This window comes from Triplophysa dalaica, chromosome 1, assembly GCF_015846415.1.
Source record: "Triplophysa dalaica isolate WHDGS20190420 chromosome 1, ASM1584641v1, whole genome shotgun sequence".
Lineage (NCBI taxonomy): Eukaryota > Metazoa > Chordata > Actinopteri > Cypriniformes > Nemacheilidae > Triplophysa > Triplophysa dalaica.
Window position 1 is genome coordinate 31,370,611 of NC_079542.1, and position 12,533 is coordinate 31,383,143.

The 12,533-nt window shown below is 35.9% G+C and overlaps 1 protein-coding gene across 2 annotated transcripts; it reads left to right on the top strand.

The window, feature by feature from the left end:
• The first annotated feature begins 552 nt into the window (after window positions 1-552).
• LOC130426201 (aminopeptidase N-like) lies at window positions 553-11,625 on the top strand. 2 transcript variants are annotated; one of them, XM_056752857.1, is made up of 20 exons: window positions 774-892; window positions 1,000-1,214; window positions 3,322-3,464; window positions 4,063-4,202; window positions 4,948-5,074; window positions 6,491-6,645; window positions 6,735-6,848; window positions 7,213-7,356; window positions 7,892-7,957; window positions 8,051-8,116; window positions 8,242-8,417; window positions 8,496-8,703; window positions 9,043-9,098; window positions 9,195-9,342; window positions 9,473-9,564; window positions 9,644-9,754; window positions 10,124-10,291; window positions 10,434-10,559; window positions 10,640-10,721; window positions 11,248-11,625. In XM_056752857.1, the coding sequence occupies exons 2-20, from the start codon at window positions 1,012-1,014 to the stop codon at window positions 11,398-11,400; spliced, it is 2,478 nt and encodes an 825-aa protein (XP_056608835.1). In that variant the 5' UTR covers window positions 774-892; window positions 1,000-1,011; the 3' UTR covers window positions 11,401-11,625. The 2 variants fall into 2 exon arrangements, with proteins under 2 accessions (XP_056608827.1, XP_056608835.1); XM_056752849.1 differs by having other exon boundaries at window positions 553-1,214.
• Window positions 11,626-12,533: the final 908 nt, after the last annotated feature.

The following is a 12,533-nucleotide window of genomic DNA, read 5'->3' on the forward strand; positions in this document are numbered from 1 at the left end:
AAACTAATGGAGACATGTGTGAGATTTATTACTCTTTTTCTCAGGAGAAATATCTGAGATACTTAAAGTAACAGTTCACCCAAAAAAAGAAATTAAATCAATATTTACCCACCCTCTTGTCATTTCAAACCTGCATGACTGTATGAAAAAAAAAGTTTTTGAAGAAAGTTGGTAACGGAACGACCTCTGTACCAAATTAGATTTATTGTATGGACACAACACCAATGCTGTTACCAAAATGAAATAAAGATTTTTATTTGTGTTCTGCACAAGGACAAAAGTCAAACAGGTTTGAAATGACAAGTGAACGATGACAACATTACAATTTTTGCACGAACCATCACTTTAAGCAAACATTTCCATTTGCTCTTGTTGATGTCACGGAGAAATGTTTTCGAAATCAAAGATCATTTTTCTATGGTTTTTCTGAGTATTCCTATGATCGGAAATGAGGACATATTTCACAGTGTACAATGAAAGAAATGAAACTATGGGGACATTTAGAGCTTGGGCAACTCTTTTTTTCCACAGAAGTGGCATTACAACCACAGCATGATTCATCAAACTCAACACTATTTAATCACACACTTTATGACTGGAGAGACTTGATTTTATCTCGGCTCTGACAAACAGTCACTCACTAACTTCTGTATTGTTCTTCCTGGAGTCATGGGGAAAGGATTTTACATCGGTAAGAGACTAAGGTTTGTCTTTCTTGTGTTAGGAATCAGTGCTGTGGTTTCTATTCTTGCTTTGTCGGTGATCTACTCCAAGGAGAAGCGCAAGTCGCCACCATCGAACAACCCGTGGGACAAATACAGACTGCCTGATTCGCTGTCTCCGCAGTTCTACAATGTGACCCTGTGGCCTCGGTTGGTGATGGACGAGCGAGGCATGTATTTCTTCACTGGGACCTCTGGAGTGGCATTCACCTGCCTCAAGGAGACAGACCTGATCCTGATTCATTCCAATAAACTGAACTACACATTGACTCCGCAGACACACCATGCGATGCTGACTGGTTTGGGAGGGACGTTGGCTCCAGCTATCCTGAAAACCAGGCTTCAGATCCAAACCCAGTTTATGGTCATTCATCTGAAAGATAAACTGCAAGTGGGGAAATCCTATTGGCTCCACACAGAATTCCGAGGAGAGCTGTCGGATGACCTGGGAGGATTTTACAGAAGCGAATATGTTGAAAATGGTGTCAAAAAGTAAGATGATGTCATTATTTTACAAGACAAGCATTTTAGTGAGATTAATTTATAGTAATTCAAAGACGAATAGTTTGAATATAATTGTAGAGGGCAATAAAATTGGGCAGTTGACTAATAACTTCCAATGAGAAAATACTGTATATGAGCCACAAACATTGACACACAATTCGTGAAATGCTAAAGTGATGGAGAAATTCTTCCACAGATAGCTCTTTCACACATATATCTTCACTCCCAATGAAATATTTTTTTGTTTGAATTTATTTTTGCATAATATTGCATGGTGGTTAATAAAAATTACATTCATATGTTGCCAAAATCGAGCGAAAATCTTAAAATGCCATGATGATGTTATTAAGACGGCTTAAAGGGATAGTTCACCCAAAGTTTTTGTGTCATTTTGGTTGCATTTTATTTTACAGTACGTGTACCTATAGTGTACTTTCCTAAGAAAGTACTGGGTAGTATAAGGGAACTACATTGTATAAGTTTAGGTTTAGGTTCAGGGTTAGTACCTTATTTCTCAATTTTATTATTATTATAACCCATATTTACTGTAATAAGTACACAGTATGTACATCGGAAAAAAGACTGTAAAATAATGTGCTTCCATCATTTTTTACCCACCCAGATGATAGAAAAATACTTGAGACTAACACGTAAAATGTCAAAATGATTTATCTGATCATAGATGTTCAATTGAATTTTTATGAAGCGACGTGAGTACTTTATATGCGCAAAAGAAACCAAATTATGAGTTTAATCAACATATTCCTCTCTCCCTGTGAGTCTCCGATGCATGTTCACAAGACCACCACGACGCATGCACATCCAGGTTTTGCTCCAACGTATGTGCCATGCAGCGTTTGTTGCACAACTTAAATATGCGTCTAAGACTGACAGGGAGGAGAAGAATATGTCAATTTAACTCGATATTTTGTTTTCTTTTGCGCACATAAAATACACTCGTCGCATCATGAACCAGTATGATCAGATGAAGCATTTTGAAGATGTTGATAGATCCAACTATGAGATATGGCTTGTAGATCTTATAGATCTAAACTTTGAGTCCAGTCTCATTAGATCTCTCTCCATCAGGAATAAATTAAACTTGGAAATATCAACTCCGTTGTGAGTCAATCCTTTAACCCAACAAACAGGTAGATATAGAGCTGAAGGGAAGAACAGCAGGCAAGAGACAAAGTGATGTTAAATAGACAGAAAAATGATTTATTGAATAATGTAAGTTGTGCGTTGATGCTCAGTCAAGCTCTGTCAAACTTTGTCTGACTAGAAACAGATTCAATATGTGTTTTTAACCATTCAAGATTACAGTATCAAAACATTGTCTCATGACATTACTATGGACCTTGAGATGGAGACCAATGGATACTCATATCAGCATAAGTCACAATACAACTCCCAACGAGGTTAAACAACAGGAAAGAAAGGAACAAATAATATGAATAGAAGTGAATAATAAAATAAATGAATGAATACATATGATGAATATTGTCATAAATGGGATAAATGAAATAGAATAATAAAATGAATAAACAAGAAACAAGTGTATGTTTCTATCCAGATCTATCATTGTGTTTAGTATTTTTCTGGATCTTGACAGAAACTATTACTATATTATGTCTATGAGGAGGCCTGGAAACCATTCGCATGTGATCAAAAAATATCTTTATTTGTGTTCCGAATACGCTGGGAGATCTTTAAACGTGTAGAACGCCATGTGGGTGCGGGTAAAACATGAACTATTCCTTTAAGCAAAACATCTTTTAACTCGTCCTCTCCAACAGTCTGTCTGGTGCCAGTCCCATTACTAAATAAAAAGCCTGTTTTTATACATTCAGTCAAGTGCAAAACTTTTTTTTATAATATATTCGTTTCACTCAAAACACATCGGAACACTGAAGTAAAGATGGCCACCACGTCCGGTTCATGCGATATTGGGCGCATGAATGAATAAGTTGTGTTATTCCCACTCATGTCTCTCAATGATTCACGTATAGACTGCAATGATTCACTCATTTTAAATAAATTGTTCATTTTAATTTCACTGGGTCTTGAACAAAGATCATTTTAATGTTGGCAGAGTTCTTGCTACAACACAATTCCAGCCAACAGATGCGAGGAAAGCTTTCCCCTGCTTTGATGAACCAGCAATGAAGGCTGTCTTCCATGTAACTCTCCTCCACCCTCCTGAAACCGTCGCCCTGTCTAACGGCATGGAGCTGGGTCAGTGCTCTTGCCTTCACAACAGTGACCCTGCACAATGCAGCAGAATGGAATGTTTTTATTTCATTTTTGCTTTGCACTCCGAAGTAATGGAAATTTCTCCACATGTTTACATGGGTTATGATATTTTGTTAAATTATTATATATGAATGAGTATATTATAAATAAACTGTTAGATTGTTGTGGCTTCCAGTAGTAAGGTATTAAAATACTTTTGATATTTAAGTGTAACTTTTCTTCATTATGTTTAGCTTGGTTATTGTTCATGAAGCCAAAGGTCGAATTTTTTAGACACATGTCACGCTTCACAATTATTCAAGGAACATGGCAAGGTAACACTTAGCAGACAAATGGCATAAAAACAACAATGATCGACTAAGCACATTTGAACAAAGGGGAAATACATATACAGGAGAAGAGACAAACATGAAATAAGGCACCAGTTACAATAATGAGACACAAGGAATAATGGGAAATGGAGTCCTACAAAACACAAGCAGAAAAAGAGCACCAAGGCGCCCTCAGGTGGCGAACTGAGGCGCCAGGAATTGGATGTGACAAAACATTATTAATTTTCTCTGCACTTTTCCATTTTCAGGCACAGAAATCATCATCATAAATAATCAAAAAGTTTTACGGACCAGATTTGAGCCAAGTGCAAAAATGTCGACATATCTGTTGGCTTTTGTCGTCAGCGAATTTACACAAATACAATCATCACCAGAGGCGGATATTTTGGTAAGCAGCCATGATATCTGTTATGAAGGGGTGAAAGTTGTTGTTGTCTGACTGTAGTTGTCTGACTTTTTACTCTGTGAATTCTCAGGGAAGTTCAATCTTGAAAGTCAATTTCTTTATTAAAATACTGAAGCTTTCTCACTTATGTGACAACAATGTACCCCATTTCTTCCTACCCAATAACTATAATTAAAGTAATATTTTAGTTTAGATCATAGAATTCAAAAAGTTATACGAACCGAAACCATTTTGTCATTTACAAAATGTTTAATGCACTCTTTTGGATAAATGCGTCTGCTAAATGAATTGATGTAAATGTTAACTGTTAAGACAGGGTTAAAACCAACAAGAGCACTGTTAGAGAACACAATGCATAAATAAAATGTATAGCTTTTGAGGCCATTTATCCCAATCCCCCTGTTTCTTATAAAAGTAACAATTTACAGGGATAGTTCATCCAAAAAAGAAAATTCTGTCATCATTTGTAAATAGCTTTATTCTGCTGAACACAAAGGAAGACATTTGAAAGAATGTCAGTATCTGAATAGATCTCATCCCCTATTTATTGCCATAGTCAAGTTTGGCTACTGACATTCCTCCAAATTTCTTCCTTTGTGTGTAGCAGAAATGTATACAGGTTTGGAACAACCTGAGGGTGAGTAAATGAAGACAGAATTTTCTGATTCGGGTGAACAGTCCCTTTAAAAATATTCTTCAGTTTGATTAAAAGTTTGTGTTTTTCTAGATCAGAATCTGGGCACGGAGAGAAGCCATTGAAACCGGACAGGGAGATTACGCCCTTAAACTGACATTCCCAATATTAAAGTTTTTTGAAATGTATTACAACACCACATACCCCTTATCAAAATCAGGTGAGAGAGTTTTATTCAGCTTTATTGTAAGTATTGTTTCATGTAGCATTTCAGACACCTCGAATTAAGGATTGTTCCAACCTCAAACCAGGAAGTCACATCTTGAATAAGTAAATTTAAATGTTTTTACCAACATAAACCCATTGACCAGGTTCTTCCATTTTTTCGTAAATCACATCTTTCCTTTTGAAACCTTGTATCTCCATATTCTGTGAAGAAATTTTTCTATCATAAATCATTATTAATAGTGCCTGTCACTGGGTTTTGCAAAAATCTAGACAAAATACATTATTGAAAAGTGCAATTGACATTGCGATATTTAATAATTGAACAAGTATTCCATTTTCTGAGAAACAGCGAATTTGGATATCCAAGGTTTTGGATTTATATTTGAATGTATTATTCAATAAAATGTGATGATGTAATAAATGATTTTTAAGATCCTACTTTGGTTCATGGAGTGTCCAACAACAAGTCTGTGTACATAGAAGGTGTAAAAACACTATTATGTCTAAATAATAGGTAATTATTCTTACCTTACATCTTGACTGACTCTCAAATGATTTGTTCCGCGATTCATCCATCTAATCCCCTACTATTCGCTAGCCTATTGTCATGTGATTGGTCAGATGGTGAAGTCTGTTGTGATTGGTCAAACGGATTCAGCATGTGTCGCAAATGGAAAGGCTACCATCATTACGTTTAGAGGTGGTCTGATATTATGTACAGTTTTAAAAAGGGATTTTACCTTACCAGTCTGAGCCGGAGTCTGACGAGGAAACATCTGAAGACGATAGTAGATACTAGAAAGATGATAATAGATTGAACACATAAATTAGCCGGGTTCATAAATAGATAAAGAAACTGTAATCCCCAAGAAATACCATAATAACATTAGCGGATATTCGTAGAAGTTCTTCCTTTGGTAGTTTAAATAAGATGCACTAAGTTTCACAACGTAGAACACAGGTTCTAGACATGATGCATACACATCATGAATAAGCGACAGTGTTTGGGAGGAGAGAGTGAAGTTTTCGCGGCAGTCCCAGCAAAATGTAGGCGGGGACTATTTCAAGTGACGTAGATACGCAGCGGTTAGAGACACGTCTCATTTGCGTGATTCAGAGTCGACTCCCTTTTTTACAAGCCAATAACTTTGTTATTCATTCACCATCAGACTTACAACTTGGCAGACTACTTACTTTCAAACACGGCATCGTAACACACTGAATGAAATGTAATTTTCATGATCTAATGTTATTTACTCTTTAACAGTGTAATATGATGTATGTTTTAAAATATATAGGGAAGTATTTCATATATTGGCAGTTAACACCTGACCACATAGTAGTGACAGCACATTGTAAGAAAACTTATGAATGAGAGTTTACAAAAGGAAACCTTTTCACTCCGCAGACCAAATCGCACTGCCTGATTTCAGTGCTGGTGCCATGGAAAACTGGGGTCTGGTCACATACAGAGAAACATCCCTCCTCTATAATCCCAAAGTGTCCTCCATTGCCAACAGACAGTTGGTGGCAACTGTCATCTCACATGAGCTTGCACACATGGTATGTGGCGTTGTATTGTGTTAGTTGCTCTCTCATGTCATTTTCTCTTGAAATGAGTTGAAGTGATAACAACTTGCTGTTGTTCACAGTGGTTTGGAAATCTTGTGACTATGAGTTGGTGGAACAACGTGTGGCTCAATGAGGGATTTGCCACATACGTTTCATATCTTGGAGCTGATTATGCCGAGCCTACCTGGAATATTGTAAGACTTGTAAACTGTCAGAAAACACAACACACTGCTATTTTTAAATGGTCACAACTTAGTCCTCAGAATGATTGAATCATGGGGGCGGGGCTTGGACACAATGGAAAAAAAACACTTGTAAGATTAACTTTTTGTAAGTAAATTTGACTTGAAAAAACTGTGTGCAAAAACTGCATACAAAAATGAAGTACATTTTAATATATTTTTTGTGTGAAGTTTTTGCACATAGTTTATTTAAAAAAACAATGCAAAAAACTTTCTATTTTTTTAAGTGAAATGTACTATTAAAATTGCTCAAATTTACACAAAAAATGTGTATTTAAATTCTTTAGTTGTGTTTTACTCTCTTGCTGTTTTGCAGAAAGATCTGATGGTGCTGCATGAGCTTCAGGGAGTTTTTGAAGTCGATGCTCTGGTTTCCTCACACCCGCTGTCTTCACGAGAGGACGAAATCTCCACACCTGTTCATATCAATGAACTGTTTGACACAATCACCTATAGCAAGGTTTTACAGTTATTACATTAATCTTGTTCATCAGCATAACTTAAAGTGATGCTGTTAAAGGAATTCAGCCAAACGTTTCCATATCCTAGATGAATGTGACTTTACTTTACTTTGGCTGAATCATAACTAATCACTTTATAATAAGATGGGTCATGTTATCTTGTTTTACGCAAACAGATTTTGACAACGACGTGATGCCACATTTGAATTTTTATCATTATTATTTATTACTCTCACAAAAATGTAGTTTCGGTTTTGAAGACATTTATTAACACACCGAAGTCTTGTGACTTGCTTTAATAATGGATGTGTGTTACTTTTATAGCTAGACTATTTTAGTATCATATTTACATTTACGCTTTATCCAATGCAATATCCCAAACATTTATACATAGGTGTGTGCAATCCCCTGGGATCAAACCCACAACCTTGCATTGTTAACACAATGCTCTTACTACTGAGCTACAGGAAAGCTTGATATCATGTCAGATAAGATGATAATGTGGCTGTCACGATAACTCTTTTTTTGTTCCAGGGTGCTATGGTACTGAGAATGTTGTCCGAGTTTCTGTCAGAGCCCATCTTTGCTAAAGGACTTTCTGTAAGTTTGATGGAATTTTAAGTTTGACATTTTACAATGAATTCATGAGTTTGTTTTTGAAGTGTTTCTGACACCCAAACATTCTTCCCACAGAACTATTTGCAGCAGTTTGCATATGGCACCACGGTGTACACAGACCTTTGGAAAAAATTGCAGGAAGTAAGTTGCGATAACAATACAATACTGTAAAATGTTTCTTTATTTTATTGTACAGTAAATAACAGTTTTGATTTGGTTTATGGTTTTTGTGTGTCCATAAATAAGCATAGTTTAATCTATTTTAGGTGGTGGATGCAGACTCAAGCGTGCATCTCCCAGCGTCTATAAAGGAAATAATGAATCGGTGGATTCTTCAGATGGGTTACCCGGTAGTGACTGTTAACACTAACACAGGAGGTATCTCTCAACAGCACTTCCTAATAGACTCTGAAGCCAAAGTGGACAGTCCTTCTGAATACAAGTATGTTTACACGCAAGTTAGCGTTGTTAAAACAGTCCTGTTTGTACCATCACAACTATGTTTTTTGCAATGTCGTAGTTACGAATGGTTTGTGCCCATTACGTGGATGAAGAAAGGAGTTAACATGGGACAGCACTGGTTGCTTTCAAAAACAGCAACACACGAGCCCATGAGAACAAATACGGAGTGGGTATTGGCCAATGTGAATGTCACAGGATATTTCAGAGTTAACTATGATCTGCAGAACTGGGAGCGTCTCCTCACACAACTAAGTTTAGATCATAAAGTGAGTATGTCAACTGAACAACAAACCGTTCGCTATTTCAAAATATTGCACTTAAAACTGCATTTGAAAACTGTCGCCATCTCTGTTTGAAACTTAAAATTGCAGGTTAGTTTTCGTAGTAATCTATATGTGAGTTAAATGAAAACAAAGTGACATTTAATAATATAAAAATGATACATTATTTTTATGTACTTGCTCATTTACTGTTTTTTTATAAAAGGTACGTATAACAACTTTAAATAAAATCAGACCATTGGTGTAGCTGTTTATAACAACATATTTGTTTTTTAGTTTATCAAATTACTTTTGTGGTTATTTTAAATCAATATATTATTATAGGCTATTCCAGTTCTAAACAGGGGTCAAATTATCGATGATGCGTTTAATTTGGCGAGGTAAGCTAAGCTCTCTGTTGCATTACAAAACACTACAAAAGTGTATATATGGATTATTTTGCTTTAATGATACAGAATTGTCTAACACTCCATAAGGGCAAACATTATCCACACAACTCTTGCCCTGAGCATGACTATGTATCTCTCAGAGGAGAGGGAGTATATACCGTGGGAATCCGCCATAAAGAATTTACGTTATTTCTTTCTGATGTTTGAGCGATCAGAAGTTTATGGACCACTAAAGGTATAGTAATCTCAAATCAAACACAATCTGCATTTACAGTAAACAAACATACTTTGAAATATAACAATGTGTCCCTTTAGAACCGTTGAGAACCAGATGTTTCTGACTCTTACATATTTTAATATTTCAGATGTACTTGCGAAGGAAAGTTCAACCTCTTTTCGATCACTTCAAAGTTATCACATCAAACTGGACTCAGATACCCTCAGGACACATGGACCGGTAAATAAATTATTCTTTTTCTCTCATTAATTAAATGTTTGATGATTTATTGACTATTATTTGTGACTTCTGGGTATAGATTTAATCAAGTGAATGCGATCTCACTGGCCTGCAAAACAGGGGTCGATGGATGCTTAGAGCTCACGAGAGTGTGGTACAGACGGTGGATGGAGAACCCTTACAGTAACCCGTATGCCAAACGTTTCTGCAAACTGAATTCAATTCAAGCCACTTTGGTTAAGTTTATGACTCTGTATGAATCTTATGATGAACACAAAAGAAGATGTGTTGAGAAATTGAGTCTTAGTGGTTTTACATCCACACAATTGAAATCAATGGGCGTCAGTTTTGTTTGGTTACAATTGTTCTTCAAAATATCTATCAAAATACCACTCATACTGACATGTAACGAGGAAAGATCTTTCATTTTTGGGTGAACTATCCCATTAAAAAAACTCTAAAGTCAGCTCCTTATAGTTCTGTTTGAGGTCAGTTGGAAGAACTGGAAGATCTGTGATCTTAAGATCTCGTCCATATAACGTTGTTGTTTTTTATCCAGAATTCACCCAGATCTGAAGAGGACAGTGTACTGTAATGCAATCGCCTCAGGCGGAGTCGAGGAATGGGATTTTGGCTGGAAAATGTATAAGAACGCTAGCATTGCAGCAGAGGCAATGACACTTTTATTTGCTCTGTCATGCAGTAAAGAGCCCTGGCTGTTGAACAGGTGATCCGTATATAAACATTCTACAACACACGTCATGTTTAGTCTGTTTATTTTAATTGAACAATTTTTTTATTAACTATAAAATCATTCGACTGATTTTCTTTATAGTGTGATGAAATTCTATTCTTTCTGTTTTACAAAGGTTCCTGGAATACACGCTTAATTCAAGCGCGATTAGGAAGCAAGATGCTAGTTTGGTCATTTCCTATGTAATACGCAGTGCAATAGGACAACCTTTAATTTGGGACTTTTTTAGAGCCAACTGGGAGTAAGTAGTGATTATGCTTTTTTGTGTGCAATGTTTTACACTTAACATACTGTATAAAAACTTTTGCATGATCTCTGTAGTTTTGGTGGTGGATCGTTCGTATTTGAAAGTCTGATCCAATACTTCTCAGAAAGGTTAACTACTCAAGTTGAACTTCATCAGGTTTGGGCAAATTTTATCCTAACAATACAGTCTGTTGTAATAGTTAAAGCTGCACTCCATAACTTTTTAATTTAAACTTCATGACTACACAACAATAGGCTTATAATAATTTATTATAAACTATATAACTTTATAAGTTGAGCCGTCGGCTACGTTGCATTCTGCAACTTTTGTCAGCCGGACAAAACCGCAGAGCATCAGGTTTTTTTAAAGCACGATTGGACAGTTGGTAGCAGGACAAAAAATCCCGGTGGACACGTTGACTGATTTTTTGTGTGATGTTTAGCAAACCCCGCAAAAGCACGCATTTCAACTTAAAATTTGTTCTCTATCATCTGATGAAGAGCATATGTCCTCAAAACGTCACACGTTTTGTGAAAGGCGATTCAAACTTTTGATAGTTTTGGAGCTTTGGTGTGCAGACTTTGTATATATTTTTATGTGAAGTTCAGACATTTGTTGTTGCAAATATAGAGAAATTTTCATATTTCATCTCTTTTTTAATTTATCTCTTTGACAATTATAGTTAGAGCGGTTTAAAGAGGAGTATGCAGCGACGGGTTTTGGCTCTGGCACACGAGCGATGGACCAGGCCATTGAGACCACAAAAGCCAACATTAAATGGGTGTCGGAAAACAAAAAACAAGTGATGGATTGGATGATTAAACATTCGACGTGAAAGCTGTTTCATTGTGAATATCAACTATTAGCTAACCAGGAGCGTTTCTTAATGTACACCTTTTCAGATGATAACCCTGGTCGAGAAGAATCTCCTGTTTCAGTTACACAAACATTTGAACAAAATAAATCAACAATTTCTTAACTTAAACCTGAAAGTACACGGCTTTTCCACACTGAAGGTCTCCATTGAGTAAAAACGAGCTAATAAAATATTTCAAATTCACATTAAATGTCTATTTTTTTCTCATGTGGCAAGTAGCCGTGTAATAATCTGGATAATGTACAAGCAGTCGCTGTTATCGTGAAATTATTGAAATGTGATAGAAAGTCACAATCGACCAATCAGAATCAAGTATTCCAGGGCACTGAATTTAAATATGTATTAGTAAACATTTAAATTAACATTTAATAAGATTAATAAATGCATTAGATGTAGTGTTTATTGTTTACTGATGTAATGTATTTCATTTTTTTGAAATACGATACAAAGGTTAGAATTATATATTTCAAATAACATGAAAATTCACAATATAAATTCATATTCTAAGATTATTTGTAGTTTCATGCATTCAAATATAATACTAGCATTGTTTTTTTCATGAACGCATACTGTGCCTAATCCAATACCACTAACAGAGCAAATATAAAACCAAACACTGCAAATCTTGAATCTGTAGCTATATGGTCACATGGGTTTGGACAGAGGTTAATTCCTGTCATTGGGGGTTCATTAGAGGAAGTAGACAAGACAGCACAAATGGGAGGAAAGGAGGGGAAGGAAATGATCAGTTAATATGGGCTCTATACCATCAGCTGCAGAGTTGTCAACTTCCTCTTCACGACTCTCCTGACATATAAAGTAATGGACACAGACAACAGCTGTGACTGACAGCTGGACCGATACCATTATCTGTCACAGCAATTTCTTTTGTATTTTTATAAACTATTGTATAAGCACAATAGCCTTAGTGAAATGTTCAATTAAAAAGCTCTTGTGTCGTTCAAACGAATATGGTTTTCTTTGTTTTGATGTACCAAAACTGATTTTTAAGTGTTGAGGATGGACTGTGACCGCCTTTTTCAAGCTTCTTAACCAGAAGGATGCTTAAAAATCTATTCAGTTTTACATTC